Below are 17,915 nucleotides of genomic sequence, written 5' to 3' on the forward strand. Positions count from 1 at the left end.
CTCCAACCACCCAGGCCGCCGGCAGAACTGGTTCGGGTACCGACTCCTCCTCCGTGGTGGAAAACTGCCGGGACAGGGCATCCGGTTTCACGTTGCGAGATCCGGGCCTGTAGGTGATGGTGAAATCAAAGCGAGCGAAGAACAATGCCCACCTGGCTTGCCGAGAACTGAGGCGTCTGGCCGAACGGATGTACTCCAGGTTCTTGTGATCCGTCCAAACAATGAATGGGTGAGCAGCCCCCTCCAGCCAATGTCTCCATTCCTCCAAGGCGAGTTTTATGGCCAAGAGTTCCCGATCCCCGACGTTGTAATTGCTTTCTGCGGGTGAGAGACGGCGAGAGAAGAAAGCACATGGGTGAAGCTTACCGTCCTCCTGTTGTGAGAGAACCGCCCCCACCCCGGAGTCAGAAGCGTCGACCTCCACCACGAACTGCCTTGTGAGGTCCGGCTGCCGGAGGATGGGCGCTGAGGAAAACCTCTCCTTGAGCTGGACGAAGGCTCGCTGAGCGGCAGGGTCCCACAGAAAAGGAACCTTCGGAGAGGTGAGTCTAGTGAGAGGGAGAGAGATCTTACTGAAATCGCGAATGCGAATGCAACAATGTCGGACTCTGTAGTTTTCTCTGGTCCCCTCCCCAATCAGACCAGGAGTGACATGTTTAGCCGCATGTTCTCCTTAAATTGCTGGCTGTCTGAGTGGTGTCCCAGAAACGATGTGGGCTTCATAGATAATTGGCAAACCTTCTGGAGGAAACCTGGTCTTGTTAGGAGAGACGGCATCCATCCCACTTTGGATGGAGCAGCTCTCATTTCTAGAAATATGGACAAATTTATTAAACCCCCCAAAATATGACTATCCAGAGTTGGGACCAGGAAGCAGAGTTGCAGTCTTACACGCTTCTCTGCAGCTTCTCTCCTCCTGCTACCCCCCCAAAAACCCATCTCCATAGAGACTGTGTCAGCTTCCAAAAAGACAAAAAACAAACTAAAAACCAGCAACAAACAACTTAAACATAAACAATCACAAAGAAAGAACAATACAGTATCCACATCTGAACCAAAGAGTAAAACAGTGAAATGTGGATTATTAAATATTAGGTCTCTCTCCTCCAAGTCTCTGTTAGTACATGACTTAATAATTGATCAACAAATTGATTTACTCTGCCTTACAGAAACCTGGTTGCAGCAGGATGATTATGTTAGTTTAAATGAATCAACACCCCCGAGCCATTCTAACTACCAGAAATCTCGAAGCACAGGCCGAGGGGGCGGTGTGGCAGCAATTTTTCACACCAGCCTATTAATCAATGAAAGACCAAGACAGACTTTTAATTCATTTGAAAGCCTGATGCTTAACATTGTCCACCCCAGCTGTGAAACTCAGAAACCAGTCTTACTTGTTATCATCTATCGTCCACCTGGGCCTTACACAGAGTTTCTGTCTGATTTCTCAGACTTTATATCTAATTTAGTTCTGAGCTCAGATAAAATAATTATTGTGGGTGATTTTAACATCCATGTAGATGCTAAAAATGACAGCCTCAACATGGCATTTAATCTGTTATTAGACTCAATTGGTTTCTCTCAAAATGTAAAAGAACCCACCCACCACTTTAATCACACTCTAGATCTTGTTTTAACATATGGCATCGAACCTGAACATTTAACAGTGTTTCCTGAAAACCCTCTCCTGTCTGATCATTTCCTGATAACATTTACTTTTACAATAATTGATTACACAGCGGTGAAGAGTAGACTTTATCAAAGTAGATGTCTTTCTGAAAGCACTGTAACTAAGTTTAAGAATATAATCCACCCACTGTTATCATCTCCAATGCCCTGTACCAACACAGAGCAAAGCAGCTATCTGAACGCTACCCCAACAGAGGTCGATTATCTTGTTAATAATTTCACCTCCTCACTACGTACGACTCTGGATACTGTAGCTCCTGTGAAAACTAAGGCCTCAAATCAGAAGTACCTGACTCCGTGGTATAATTCTGAAACACGTACCCTAAAGCAGATGACTCGTAATCTGGAGAGGAAATGGCGTGTCACAAATCTAGAGGATCATCATTTAGCCTGGAGAAATAGTTTGCTGCTTTATAAGAAAGCCCTCTGCAAAGCCAGAACATCTTACTATTCATCACTGATTGAAGAAAATAAGAACAACCCTAGGTTTCTCTTCAGCACTGTAGCCAGGCTGACAAAAAGTCAGAGCTCTTTTGAGCCAACCATCCCTTTAACGTTAACTAGTAATGACTTCATGAACTTCTTCACAAATAAAATTTTTATCATTAGAGAAAAAATTACCAATAATCATCCCACAGATGTAATATTATCTACAGCTACTCTTAGTACCATTGATATTAAGTTAGACTCTTTTTCTCCAATTGATCTTTCTGAGTTAACTTCAATAATTACTTCCTCCAAACCATCAACGTGTCTTTTAGACCCCATTCCTACAAAACTGCTCAAAGAAGTCCTGCCATTAATTAATTCTTCGATCTTAAATATGATCAACCTATCTCTAATAATCGGCTATGTACCACAGGCCTTCAAGCTGGCTGTAGTTAAACCTTTACTCAAAAAGCCATCTCTAGACCCAGCAGTCTTAGCTAATTATAGGCCAATCTCCAACCTTCCTTTCATATCAAAAATCCTTGAAAGAGTAGTTGTCAAACAGCTAACAGATCATCTGCAGAGGAATGGTTTATTTGAAGAGTTTCAGTCAGGTTTCAGAGCTCAGCACAGCACAGAAACAGCTTTAGTGAAGGTTACAAATGATCTTCTTATGGCCTCTGACAGTGGACTCATCTCTGTGCTTGTCCTGCTAGACCTCAGTGCAGCGTTCGATACTGTTGATCATAATATCCTATTAGAGCGATTAGAACATGCTGTAGGTATTACAAGTACTGCGCTGCAGTGGTTTGTATCATATCTATCTAATAGACTCCAATTCGTGCATGTAAATGGAGAGTCCTCTTCACACACTGAGGTTAATTATGGAGTTCCACAGGGTTCAGTGCTAGGACCAATTCTGTTTACATTATACATGCTTCCCTTAGGCAGTATCATTAGAAGACATAGCATACATTTTCACTGCTATGCAGATGACACCCAGCTCTATCTGTCCATGAAGCCAGATAACACACACCAATTAGTTAAACTGCAGGAATGTCTTAAAGACATAAAGACCTGGATGGCCGCTAACTTTCTGCTTCTTAATTCAGATAAAACTGAGGTTATTGTACTCGGCCCTGAAAATCTTAGAAATATGGTATCTAATCAGATTCTTACTCTGGATGGCATTACCTTGGCCTCCAGTAACGCGGTGAGGAACCTTGGAGTCATTTTTGACCAGGACATGTCCTTCAACGCACATATTAAACAAATATGTAAGACTGCTTTCTTCCATTTGCGCAACATCTCTAAAATTAGAAATATCCTGTCTCAGAGTGACGCTGAAAAACTAGTTCATGCATTTATTACTTCCAGGCTGGACTACTGTAATTCATTATTATCAGGATGTCCAAAAAACTCACTGAAAAGCCTTCAGCTAATCCAAAATGCTGCAGCAAGAGTCCTGACAGGGACTAGAAAGAGAGAGCATATTTCTCCTGTTTTGGCTTCCCTTCATTGGCTTCCTGTTAAATCCAGAATTGAATTCAAAATCCTGCTCCTCACATACAAGGTCTTAAATAATCAGGCCCCATCTTATCTTAATGACCTTGTAGTACCATATCACCCTATTAGAGCGCTCCGCTCTCGCTCTGCAGGCCTACTTGTTGTTCCTAGAGTATTTAAAAGTAGAATGGGAGGGAGAGCCTTCAGTTTTCAGGCCCCTCTTCTGTGGAACCAGCTTCCAGTTTGGATTCGGGAGACAGACACTATCTCTACTTTTAAGATTAGGCTTAAAACTTTCCTTTTTTCTAAAGCATATAGTTAGGGCTGGACCAGGTGACCCTGAATCCTCCCTTTGTTATGCTGCAATAGATGTAGGCTGCCGGGGGATTCCCATGATGCATTGAGTTTTTCCTTTCCAGTCACCTTTCTCACTCACTATGTATTAATAGACCTCTCTGCATTGAATCATATCTGTTATTAACCTCTGTCTCTCTTCCACAGCATGTCTTTATCCTGTCTTCCTTCTCTCACCCCAACCGGTCGCAGCAGATGGCCGCCCCTCCCTGAGCCTGGTTCTGCCGGAGGTTTCTTCCTGTTAAAAGGGAGTTTTTCCTTCCCACTGTCGCCAAAGTGCTTGCTCATAGGGGGTCATATGATTGTTGGGTTTTTCTCTGTATCTATGAAGCGCCTTGAGGCGACTTTTGTTGTGATTTGGCGCTATATAAATAAAATTGAATTGAATTGAATTGAATTGAATTGAATTGAATGAACCTCCTGTAGAAATTAGCGAATCCCAGAAAACGTTGCAGTTGGCGGCGATTAGGAGGGACTGGCCATTCAACCACCGCACGCACCTTCCCAGGGTCGGTACGTAGACTTCCGTTCTCAACTATATAGCCCAGGAAAGCCACCGCAGGCGCGTGGAACACACACTTCTCCCCCTTCACAAACAGCCGGTTCTCCAAGAGGCGTTGCAGGACCTGTCTCACATGCACCTGATGCTCCGCGAGTGACTTAGAAAAAATGAGGATATCATCCAAGTACACAAAGACACAGCGATTAACAAAGTCACGAAGCACCTCGTTCACCATGGTCTGAAAAACAGCGGGAGCGTTGGTGAGGCCGAAGGGCATAACAAGGTACTCAAAGTGCCCCTGGTGAGTATTGAAGGCCGTCTTCCACTCATCCCCCTCCCGGATGCGAACCAGGTGGTAGGCGTTGCGCAGGTCCAGCTTAGAAAAAACAGTCATGTCCTGGAGCAGCTCAAAAGCAGAGGAAAGCAGCGGCAAAGGATACTTGTTCTTGACAGTGATCAGGTTAAGGCCGCGAAAGTCGATACACGGGCGCAACGAACCGTCCTTCTTGTCCACGAAGAAGAACCCAGCCGCAACCGGGGAGGAGGAGGGACGGATCAAGCCCGTAGCGAGCGACTCAGAGATGTAACGCTCCATAGCGACCCGCTCCGGCTGGGAGAGGCTGTACAGGCGGCTAGACGGCAACGGAGCCCCCGGAAGGAGATCGATAGCGCAGTCATACGGGCGGTGGGGGGGAAGGGACCGCGCCCGATCCTTGCAGAACACGCCACGCAAGTCATGATAGACCCGCGGAACCGCCGAAAGATCTGGGGGGTCGGACGGCGAACCAGAGGGCAGAAGCGGAACGGGCGCCGTGGCCGCCCGAAGGCAGGACATGTGACAATTAACACTCCAACCCAGGACGTCACCCTTCTCCCAGTCAATGTGCGGGTTATGGAGCACAAGCCAGGGGTGACCGAGAACCAGCGGAGTGAGTGGAGCCGTGAATGCAAAAAAACAAATCCTCTCCGTGTGATTGCCCGAGAGAGACAACGAAAGGAATTCCGAGACATGAGTGATATCGGGCAGGCGGTGACCAGAGAGCGCGTGCACGCGGAGAGGGCGTGACAAGGGCTCCAAAGCGATGTTCAGCTTGGCGGCGAGCGAGGTGTCAATAAAGTTCTGCTCAGCCCCAGAGTCAATGAGTACTGAAAGCGAGTGAAAAACAGATTGTACTTGAAGTTTGGCCGGTAAGAGAAGTCTGGGGAGAGGGTTTTTACTAGACAGATCGCCCACCAGCACCCTCTCAATCACTGGCGAGCGCGCCCTTTTGTCAGCGTCGGGCACGAGGAGACAGAGTGACCCTTACGGCCACAATAGACGCACTCACCGGCGGCCAGACGGCGCTGGCGCTCTGCAGGCGTTAGCCGCGAGTGTCCAAGCTGCATGGGCTCCTCCTCATCACCGGCGTCAGAGTCGCGCGGCCCGCGGCCGGCTGGAGAGGCCCCGTGATAATCCAGTGATTCCTGTCCCGTCCGTGTGTGCGCGCTCCGGTGTGCACGTACTCTGTCATCCAGCCGAACGCACAGGGTCATAAGCGCGTCTAGGGAAGAAGGCAGTTCACGAAGCATCAGTTCTTTCTTTATGTCTTCGTTAACATTAGAAAGCAAAGTACTTTTTAAAGCCTCCTCCCCCCACTCTGTCTGTTCAGCTAAGGTGAAGAAGTCAATAGAGAAATCAGCCAAACTCCGCTTGCCTTGTTTGAGCGCGAGCAGGCGCTGGCCGGCTGTGAGCGTGGTGGATTTTCTATCGAAGACGCCTTTGAACTTATCCAAAAAGTCAGAATACGTTATGTCAGGGTTGGCGTGAAGCACAGCTTGAGCCCAAATCAGAGCCCGATCCTGGAGTAGTTGAACTATATATGCAATCTTAGCACCATCGTTAGAAAAAGCTTGCGGTTGCTGACGAAACTGAAGGGCACATTGAGTGAGGAAGCCAGCACATTTATCAATTTCTCCGGAGAAAGCTTTCGGTGTGGGTAGAAATCTGTTAGCTTGGGAAGGTGAAGAAGCAGGAGGTGTGGCACTTACTGCTGAGGCCGAGGCTTCCTGGAGAGGAGCGGCGGCAGGTGGAATTGCCGGCAGGGGTGTTCGTTGGGCCACAGCCTGCGTGAGAGCAGCGAGCTCGCCACGGAGATGAACAAACATCTGTTCGTGTCGCTCCAGCATTGCGGCCAGGGTGGCGAGAGTGGGAGTGGAGGCCGCCGAGTCTGCTGAGTCCATTTCCTGGCGGGATGATTCTGTCACGAGCTGAAAGCAGGGACTCAAGCGCAGAGCAGGTTGATGTCTCAGAACACGATTTATTTACACACCCGTGCAATAATATATACAGTGACGGGAAATTCAGGGTTCCAGGGGATTAGGGGAAGGCTCTCTCTCTCTCACGCTCGCTCACGTCCTCACACACGTTCGTACCGCGGGGAGGTCACAGGTCCGGGAAGATAAGCTGGAACAGGGAAAGGGAGACATCAATCACAAATCACGAAGGCATAAAGGTGTAAGACCACGGGAGCTGGAAAGGTAGACTAACGTCAGTAGCGCAATCATCCCGCGATGAGAGGATCTGTGACCCAGCCTCAAATAGAAGACGGATAATCAGCTGATCGCCAACAGCTGTGAGAGCCAAGGGCGGGAGCCAGCTGTGAGCTCCGCCCAGGCAGAGAGATAGGGGGAGAAAGAGAGAAAAAACACAAGTGTAGCCTTGTGAGGCCGGCTGGGCAGGCACGGGGACCATGACACTGTCCCAAGTTAAAAAACGTTCAGGTCTCCTTAAGTGCAGTCTTTAACGTTCAAATACCTTTAGATTTTAAGGTTTTATACATGGGTTTGGTCCCCTTTCTGGAATGTAGGAGTGAGATTAAGTTGGTGCAATTACTCTTGGTGGCAAGTAAAAAAACAATTACTAGAAGATGGTTAAGCCCAGCCCAGCCTACCCTAGACGACTGGTTTGGGATCATTTTAGAGATATTTAGGATGGAAAAACTTACATATCTGTTAAGAAATCAAAAAGCCAAATTCTACCAAATTTGGAACAATTGGATCCAATTCATCACCCCCACGAGGGCTGACTTCACTTGATCTCACTATTACTTGGTTGTTTTTTGTTTGTTTGTTTTTTACATTTACTTCTATTACTATTGCTTGTTTATTTACTTATTTCTTCACAATGATTGCAGCATGGGCACCCCTCCCAGTTTGTGTTTATAGTTCCATGTAATGTGTTCTATATATCTACTTTGGGAGAGCATGCGAGCAACTGTCCTAGTAATAGCTAGTGGAGGTTAATATGCACCCGCTGATCACTTTGTTTATCATTTGCTCTCCTGGACTTAATCTAAAACCTGGAAGGACTTTGTTCCCATGTTATTCATATACTGCTATGCAGATGGTTTTTTCTTGTCCAATCCAAATAAAGATATAATTAAAAAAAAAACATTCTATTCAAGTTCATCCATATGATGTTGTATCTTAGTATGTTAAGGTTTCATCAAAAATAAAAAGATGGCATGTAATATAATAACAAACTTTACATAAGTATTATAGATTATCTTTTGTTTTTCAGACTGGGTGGCTGTAACCTGTCAGAGAGAAGCTGTGAAGCTCTGTGCTCAGTCCTCAGCTCCCAGTCCTCCAGTCTGAGAGAGCTGGACCTGAGTAACTCTGACCTGCAGGATTCAGGAGTGAAGCTTCTGTCTGCTGGACTAAAGAGTTCACAGTGTGCAGTGGAAACTCTCAGGTCAGGATTCAAACGTTAACACATATGATCATTTAAAATGTGAATTATATTATTGATTGACTTATCTATAGAGCTTTTAGCTAAACTTATATTTATATTTGAGTGGATTATTAGACTGAATTACTGTGTAAAATTTGTCACAGTCATACGATTTTGTTTATTTATTTATTTTTTTAATTCATGTACTGGCCATTTTACATAAATTTGGCTAATCTTCTACAATATATACATTTGATTTCGTTAGGAACAAAATGTTCAAATTACATATTTTGCTGGATATTGGGTATTAATGAAATTATTATGTCTTTAATGACACCACATTTCCATATGTAGGAGGTTACTGGTGGTATTGTTTCAGTGTCTGAGTTTTCCTTGCAAAGAAACATCTGGAATTTAACAATACATATTTTAAAGCTGTTTTCTCCAAAGGGATTTGTATTAGTGATGGTAAATTTGATTCTTTTTACCGAATCGAGTTTAAATGAGTCACTCACCAAAATGAATCGGGTTTTTTAAGTCATTTGAGTCTCTGAGTCAGTTGCCCAGAGAGTGCCAAAAATGTACTTTTTCTCTCAAACTTAATTTGTTTTTATTTTTATGTAAATCCTACTGCTACGATGAGTGACTGAAAAATAAAAACAACTATTTTATAGAGCAAAAAAGAATAAGATTTCTAAATTGGACATTTATTTTTGTTTATGTTATTAGTATTTCCTCTTTATCATCTTTGCACAAAAACAAAGTGTAGACTGAATGTTATATTGCATCAGTCAGACTATCAGGCTTCATCTCAGATGAAGGAGTGACTCTTCCGTGGTAACAAACTGTGAGTTTCAGCAGCTGAGAGGCAGGAGGGAAGGGTGAGTGAGTGGTCTTGATGCATTCTCAGTCTAGACTAGACTAGAAAGAGGGGCGCTGCTCTTGTGGCGACCAGCAGGTTGTCTCTCTCTGTCAGTGTCAGTGTTTTAACTTATTTTATTTCATTCTTTTATTCCTTTATATATATATTTTTTTGCCTGAGGAAATTCTATAGCATCGGCTTGTGCTTTGTGGAACTTCTTTTAACGAAGATGGGTTTTTTATTTCGCATGATTTTATTGGCAATCCTGACGGTTGTTTGGAGTCATTCCTTTACCATCAATAATCCTGGCTAATGTGCAGTCTCTGAGGAGTAAATTGGATGAACTGCATTTGAATGTCGCACACTTGCGTGGCTACAGGGATACATGTCTAATGGCATTCACAGAGACTTGGCTCAAGGACTCTGACCCTGATTGTTCTCTGGAACTAAATGGCTTCGGGTTTCCCATACGTTTGGATCGAGACCCCGGAGCTACCCAGAAATCTCAAGGAGGAGTGTGTTTGTATATAAATCAGAAATGGTGTAAAAATGTGACCGTTCGTAGACAAGTGTGTCTGCCTGACATTGAGCTCCTCTCTGTGTCTTTGAGGCCGTTTTATCTGCCGAGGGAATTCCCACAGATCAACGTCACCATTGTTTACATCCACCCTAAAGCGAATCCTAAGAATGCGACTGACACCATCTCCATTTTTTTCCTAATAACAAACCATGGTCTTCAAAAGGTCTTATGAGGCTGATTCATGAAAGGAAAAAAGCTTTTATTGAAGGGAATATCTTGAAAGTTAGAGAAATTAGGAAGGAGATCAGATCAGAAATTAAAAAAGCCAAAGTAAAATACAAGGATAAGGTAGAGGCGGAGATGGGTAGCAATAACTTAAGGGTGGCCTGGGCAGGCATGAAACACATGACTGGTCACTGTTACAGTGACTGTAATAAGATAAGTCTTCCTGGTTTTAGTTCAGACTCTCAGTTAGCAAGTAGAGAAGCTTATAGACCCTCTACAATTTGCATACAGGCCTCGTAGACGTGTTGATGATGCAGTGGTCACTCTGTTGAACTTCCTTTATCGCCATCTTGATGGCGCCAAAGCTCATGCTCAGCTCTTATTTATTGATTTTTCTTCAGCTTTTAATACTATCCAGCCACATCTTTTAGCTGATAAACTTCTTAACCAGTTTACACTTGATCTTAATCTCGTTGGTTGGGTTTTAAACTTTTTAACTGACAGATCTCAGTGTGTGAGAGTGAACGGCTGTTTTTCCAAACAGCTGAACTCTTCCACTGGCTCACCGCAAGGTTGTTGTCTCTCTCCTCTACTGTATATTTTGTACACTAATGACTGTCGCAGTACACAGGCCAACAGGCATTTCATTAAATACGCAGATGACACAGTCATTGTAAGCCTCCTTCATGGTGAAGAGGATTCCCATGGGCCTGTTGTGGATGAGTTTGTTTCGTGGTGTGATCAGTCCTTCTTAATGATCAGCACCTTGAAAACCAAGGACATGGTTATTGACTTCAGGGAGACATCCCCTCATCCTGCGCTAACAGTGGTAAATGTGCAGCCATTGAACTGGTGGACAGTTATAAGTATTTGGGGGTTGTTCTTGATAAAGCTCTGTGCTTTGAGTCACATCTTGCTGCTACAGTGAAAAAGGTTCAACAAAGACTTTTTAAGGAGGTTGAGAGGTTTCAATGTTTCATCTGCAATGATGACTCGTTTTTTATAAAAGTTTTATTGAATCTGTTTTAACTTTCTGTATCATTGCTTGGTACGGTAATATGTCTCTGAATAATAAGACCAGACTTAACAACCTGGTTAAAGTGGCTGGTAAGATTTCAGGGAGGTCTCAGGTCCAGCTTGTGGACTTTTATAACAGGCATGTGCTGAGGAAGGCGACCTCTGTCATGTTGTGTTCAGATCATCCTCTCTTTAATGATTTTCAACTGCTTCCATCAGGTCGTCGTTATAAAGTGCCTGCAGTGAAGACAAAGAGACATAGATTGTCTTTTGTACCTACTGCTATTATCATAGTTAATAACACTGAACCATAAGTGTTGTTGCCATTGCACATTGTACTTTTTTGATGAAAAATCTAGGTTGTTTTCTCAGGCTTATATTATATTATATTATATTATTTTGGAGTGTGTATGTGATGTGTTGGTTGCCTGTTTGTTTGTTTGTACGGACATACTGCAAATCAATTTCCCATTAGGGACAATAAAGTTACCAATAACCAATAATCATCCAGGTAAGTAAATCTCCAAAAGTTGATTCTGTTCATCTGGACGTAGCGTTTTGTGGGAGAAATGTTTCATCATCATCCAGGTGACTTCTTCAATCTCGGCTGACTGCAGGTTTCAATCTTATAAACAGTACATTTGCATAATGACTGAAACCAGCCCACTGAAGGAACAATGGGCTGGGAGGTCAGTTCCTTAATCATAATTATGCAAATTCTCATGACCATCCATTGATCAAAGCCCATTGATCAAAGCCCACTGATCAAAGCCCACTGATCAAAGCCCACTGATCAAAGCCCACTGATCAAAGCCCACTGATCAATAGCCATGAGAACCATTCACAGAGAGTTGGGGAATGGCTGCAATCACAGCATTTTAATCATTCTTTTAAAGGCTGTAGATTGGAGCCATTGCTCTAACAGTGTACAAATGTAACAGGGCTTGGTGCTGATGCTAACAGTGCTAGCTGCTTCAGCCTTTATTTACACATTATAAGCACATTTCGCTTATTTTAAACAGTATATAAAACAGCTAGTACTGCTGGGACGTTATATTTTCACAAGCTAACATGAGCCAATCAGTGAGATGTCTAGCCATGACAGTTGTATGTTGCTGTGAGAAGAGTCGGGCTACATACAGTGATGATAGTGTTAGCCATGTTAGCATTTAGCTTCTATGTTTTTATAGTTTACACTTCTTGTTTATTGCTAGCTGCTCTGTTTAGTTGCTTTAGGGTTTCTTAGTTTACTTTTCCTGCATTATTTTGGTAGTTATCGTGCTTGGTGTCATAAGTTCAGTTTGACTTCCTGACATTGTCTACATTAGTTTCAGCTGTGGAAGGATTTATTGAGTGTTTTCTATTTCTTCCATTTGAACAATAGTGGTGCACTCTATGCTTGTAGCTGCTGTGTGCTACGTTCTTCTGTCAAACAAGATGGCGCCTGTGTTTGGCTTTGCCACCGCTGCAGCTTGCTGGAGGCAACAATGTAGTTTTTCACTGTCGTCAATCATTTTTTGTAATGTCATTTTTGCTCTTTTGAGTTCTGACTTAATTTCTGCTGCTTTAAATTATGATTGGGAGATACTGTTAACCCTTTAAGGCCGGTCAGAGTGGGAACGCTCAGTTTTGCGTAACTATTTTTAAATGCCTGTAGATCGGCAACCACACAAGCTAGTGCAATAATTTTTATTTTTGCATGTGAAACCGGAGTTGTACTTACATCTTATGTATCCAGCTTATCCTAGGTCACCGTTTCCTTCCACACATAGCTTTGCAAAAGTTGCATGAAAAGCACTTGCAGCAACAAAAAAGTAATATTCCAGAAACACGCTTTGCCAATCCGATCAGATGTTCATAGCACTTCCTACGTTGGAATAGATGTCAGCCCAAACTATCGTATGTCCGCCATTACCTGCCCGAAACCTGAAGTGATGTCGTTTTTGCGAAAATTCTAGTTGTTTGTTTGTTTGTTTTTTTTACCTTGAAGCCTACACTGGTGTTTTTAAAAGTCATGTTTGAGTTTACCCTTTCAGTATAGTTTCTGGGAGGCTTAGAACTCAAATTACACAGTTGGAAATAGTTTATTTTGATGCACTGAAGTTTTTCTTGCAAATTCACATGGTAGTATTTATTTTAGTTTTTCATGCAGTATATACAATTTGGTGTATCTCAAAAATTTTGCTGTATATGTATATATGTATATGTAGTTACTATGGACTGAATGCATACATATTATTAAAATTTGGGCTATAACGGTTGTATTGATGTATAGCAACTTGAACTGCTCCCCAAAATGGCACTACAGCAGTGGTTCCCAAACTTTTTTTGCTGGGCCCCCCTTTGTTTTACACGAAAAACGTTCGCCTCCCCCCCGGCGCGTGAACAGCACACACACGCACTAACACATCCTCCAACCACACACGCCCATATTTTGCTCCATTGCGGTTTATTTCACACCTCTAACATTTAGTAAACAATTAAGCAAATACAAGTAATCTGCAATAAATTACAGGTAGTAAGAAAATAAACTACTAAATCTTTTACGCTACGTCCGCACCTACACTGGTATTTTTGAAAACGCAGCTGTTTCATCCAAACAGTGTTTCAAATCACCAAAAACTGAGATTTTTTTAAAACTCCTTTTTTGCGGACGAGGAATACAGAGTTCATCTGGCAACGTCAAAGGTTGCGCCTTTTTTCACGTCACGTTATTGTTTATGTGAGATGAATTGCAGAATGGCAGACAGAGACAAAATACTGTTACTCTGAGTATCTGCAGGTTTCACACGCAGTTACTGTCCCTCCATTTACAAAGGCGTCACGGGTAGTTGTTTTTTCTTCTTCTGTAATACTAATCAACATTGCTGTCAATACATTTTCAAAAAATGCCTCTCTGTGCAAAATGGGTTCAAAAACATAAACAGCTGTGGGATCCTGTTTGTCTGTGATTTGAATCGAGGGAACAAATCGTGGCAGGATCAGCCTGATGTTATTTGTATCCCGCTGTAACTTTACTCTATAAAGAGCAAACATCTCCAAAATGTCAGGAGTAGTTAGTCACTACAACAAGTGTTTGTGAACTAAAAATTAAGAATGTGGGATCCTGTTTGTCCATGATTGGAAGAGCCCAGCGCTGCTTCCGACGCAGGGACCTACCTCAGCACCTGTGCAGGTGAAGCCAAAGGGCAGATTTGCTTCACCATATTTTCTAGTCTTTGGCTTAGAATGAAGTTGGTTTGGAAACATATTCAGCGATGCTTCATCTCCTGCTTTGCGTTTCTGTGGGCGCCGTGCTAGCAGTGTTCAAGCGTTTTGTTCCCCTCCCTTTTCATACCGCGCCCCCCCTGCCATGGCTCTGCGCCCCCCCTAGGGGGCGGGCACCACAGTTTGGGAAGGTCTGCACTACAGCATGTAAAAATCTAAAGATAAGCTCTGGCAGACTTGGTTCTATGGTAGGTCTTAAAGGGTTTAACATCAAAGATTCAGTGGAGAGCTACTGTAACAGCTGAACAGAAAAACTCTTCCTCCCCTGGTGTGCTACTCTTCACAACCCGCAGGACTTTCACCCTCAAGAGATGGAAAAGGGGAACGAGGGCCGACGTCCAGGTGAAACTGAGAAGCTACCAGAGGCTAGCTTCTTGGCTGTGGGGAGAATCCTGGTGCCTGCGTCCACTTCCTCTCCTGACATTTAGTTAATATGTTACGCCGGTGACTGGGACCTGGGCTCTGTGGCTCAGAAGCAGTTTTTCTCACGGTGTGTCCGTCAAACGTTCACTGTTTTTATTGATAACAGCTATGTCTGCTCATCGATCATTGCTTCCCCCAGCTCTGGAGTCGCTGCCCTGCCCAGCAGGTCCACAGGTCTGCATTGTCTTTATTTCAAGTGCCGCTGCAGTCAGCTGTTGATTTTGCAGATCGACCGTCATCAACTCGGTTGGCCCCGCTTAACGTTCGCTCCATAACAAACAAATCATTTATTCTAAGCGATCTCTTTATTAAAGAGTCTCTAGATTTCATGTGTCTGACTGAGACGTGGCAGCAAAATAAGAATTATGTCCAATGTTCCCTCTAATGTTTCATGTGTCTGAGCGAACACACAAACTCCCTGAGCGGTCCCTTGGATCACGGGATCACGTTGTCATTAACGTGGCTTCACTCTACATCAACCAAAACACCGGTGTCGGCACATGAGGACGCTGTCATAGCCCGTCAGCGACGTTGATTAGCTGCGTATATACGAATGTGAATCATTGGCTGGACTATGGGATAAGGCGGCATCGTTCTAAATACTGGAGCAGCCAGTCACTGACTAACACTGCAAAGCAGAATTGTTAACGTATTTATTTTAATTTCAATTCAGGTTAGTATTTAGTATTTAGTATTTAGTATTTATTTATTTATTGTCATTGTCAAGAACAATGAAATTGCGTTTGGGGCTTCCATACAACCCCCCAAAAAAGAAGAAAATAATAAATACCCCTTAAAACCCAAGTGTACATATTTAACCCAGTGTGACTCCAATGCAATAAGACAATCCTTAGCAACAACATGAGAACATGACAAGTAATGTTCGTAGAAAATCAGACAAAGACCTGAGAAACATGACAAAGTACAACAATGCAACCCATTCAATATTATTGTACTGTGAGATATGATATCAGATATGATAGTTATCTATTTAAGAAGGAGGGGGGGCAGGAGGGGGAAGAGAATAAAGATATGATGCACCAATGCAGACCAGTTCATTGCTATTAAGAAGTTGGATATGGTTATTGTCCGTGAGAGGGGGGCAGAGAGTTCAAGAGCCTCACAGCCTGTTAGATATCTTTTTGTGCGCAATGCAGATACTCTGTGTGCAGAGAGCGTGTCAGCGGATTGCGCCCGTGCGCAGCTTAGAGGGAACATTGATTATGTCCACTTGAATGAAATCTGCCCGGCTGGCTGCTCCGTCATCTGAACTCTGCGTCTTTTAGGACGTGGTGGAGGACTCGCTGTTGTTTACCAGGACAGATTCACATGCAGTCTGATGACCTCGGACTCCTTTTCTGCATTTGAGTCACAGATGATGGTCAGTTCTCTAAAAACCAGTTATTGTATTTTATTCTACCTGATGGGGTCTTTCTAACTGAATTGAATGACCTTCTGACATCCATCATTTCATTGGAGAAGGTTGGGAGATTTGAGCCGTCATATTGATGAAGCATCCTGTAACACTGCTGCTGAGCTCATCACTGTCACTGAGTCTTTTAACTTTAGGCAGCATGTTTCTGGCCCCACACATACAAAGGGTCACACACTGGATCTTGTTTTCTCCCTGGGTTTAAATATACATGATGTATGTGTGGAGGATGTCCATGTGAGTGACCATAGCTGCATATTTTTTTAACTTGTTATTTTACTTGGATCCTTCATCTCCTAAACTGATGATCCAAAGGCGGATTATAAACCAAGATGCTGCTGGAAGGTTCTCTGCCATGTTTGACCCTCGCATGGCTCGTAGTGACCTCGACTCACGTATTTTATCCTTTAATGATCAATGCAAGTTGTTGGAAAGCCCACTGATAACATGTTTACATGGCTAAAATGTTATGGCTCATTCATTGATAGTATTTTCGCCATAGAAATTGTTATGTCCTATATTGTTGAACCCACCATGTCTATGCTGATGGTCTTTGAACGCACCACATACGTACTCGAGGCCATGCAGTGGCTGCTAGTCTGTGTTCTCAGTATTTTTATGTGTCAGTTCCAGTTTTAGAGCTCTAAAGTGCAGCTATCGTGTTAGGAATATGTTAGGAATAGACAGGAACACTGAGCACACTGAGGTCAAATCTTTATTTAGGGCGACCGTGGCTCAGGGGGTTGGGAATCGCATCTGTAACCGGAAGGTCACCGGTTCGATCCCTGGGCTCTCTCGGTCGTTGTGTCCTTGGGCTTTACCCTACTTGCCTACTGGTGTTGGCCAGAGGGGCCGATGGCGCGATATGGCAGCCTCGCTTCTGTCAGTCTGCCCCAGGGCAGCTGTGGCTACAACCGTAGCTGCCTCCACCAGTGTATGAATGTGAGAGTGACTGAATAGTGGCATTGTAAAGCGCTTTGGGTGCCTTGAAAAGCGCTATATAAATCCAATCCATTATTATTATTATTATTTTACCACTCGCTGCATTCTTGATGTTCATGTTCTTCTCTTTCCCCTCACCCTGCAACCAGTCATGGTAGATGCTCCTCCTGGAGCCTGTTTTCACTGGGAGGATCTTTGTGTCAAAGGGAGTTCTTCTTCCCACCATCACCAAGTGCTGCTCACAGTGGAGGCGGTTACCTTACACTGTTAAACAGCTTCAGATGACTGTTGTTGTCTGTTGGGTATTGTCACTTATAAATAAAGTTACATTGAATGGATGTATGGATGGATAGATGTTATTGTGACGAAGAGAAAACGATTGTTGACAGATTGATTGTTGTTTTGTGTGTCTGCAGTCTGTCAGGCTGTCTGATCACAGAGGAAGGCTGTACTTCTCTGGCCTCAGCTCTGACCTCCAACCCCTCCCATCTGAGACAGCTGGACCTGAGCTACAATCATCCAGGTCCCTCAGGAATGAAGCTGCTGTCGGCTGGACTGAAGGATCCAGGCTGGAGACTGGACACTCTCAGGTATGGAGAGAATGTCTGATAGAGGAGGAAGAGCTGGAAACATTTCCTGTGTCCTTCACTCACTTCCTGTTTGTTTCCTGCAGATGAGACATGAACAATCACACATGCAGGAATATTTTCAGGGACAGACACACTAGTCTAGCTGGATAGTTCATGGATATTTATGTAGGGGTCTCCAAGGAGTCTGGTTGCAGGAACATTTAGGTCACAGGTGTACCTGAGATAGATACCAGTGTACCTAATAAAGTGTCAGCCATGTGTATGTTTCCCATGCTGTATGTCCACAGTGACAGAAGGATGAAACAAGGCTGTGAATCATTTCAGTCTGTGTTTGTGACAGAGGCAGACAGGAGCAGCTAACATTTGGAAATGGAAGCTTAAATAATGACAAACTCTACATTCACAGCTGAATTAACAATAAATTTGTTCTCAAGTGCACATTTAG

The 17,915-nt window shown here is 43.7% G+C and overlaps 1 protein-coding gene across 1 annotated transcript in view; it reads left to right on the forward strand.

The window, feature by feature from the left end:
- LOC146679720 (uncharacterized) overlaps window positions 1–17,915 on the forward strand; it is a 39,137-nt gene that overhangs the window by 12,203 nt on the left and 9,019 nt on the right. The window contains exons 4-5 of the mRNA XM_085450421.1: window positions 8,040–8,213; window positions 17,297–17,470. Of these exons, the coding sequence (XP_085306547.1) occupies window positions 8,040–8,213; window positions 17,297–17,470 (348 nt within the window). The remainder of the gene's footprint in view (window positions 1–8,039; window positions 8,214–17,296; window positions 17,471–17,915) is intronic.

This window comes from Copadichromis virginalis, unplaced genomic scaffold (genome assembly GCF_057382275.1).
Source record: "Copadichromis virginalis isolate Kocher_CV1m ecotype Utaka unplaced genomic scaffold, C_Virginalis_male_GT1.1 unmapped_scaffold_1, whole genome shotgun sequence".
NCBI lineage: Eukaryota > Metazoa > Chordata > Actinopteri > Cichliformes > Cichlidae > Copadichromis > Copadichromis virginalis.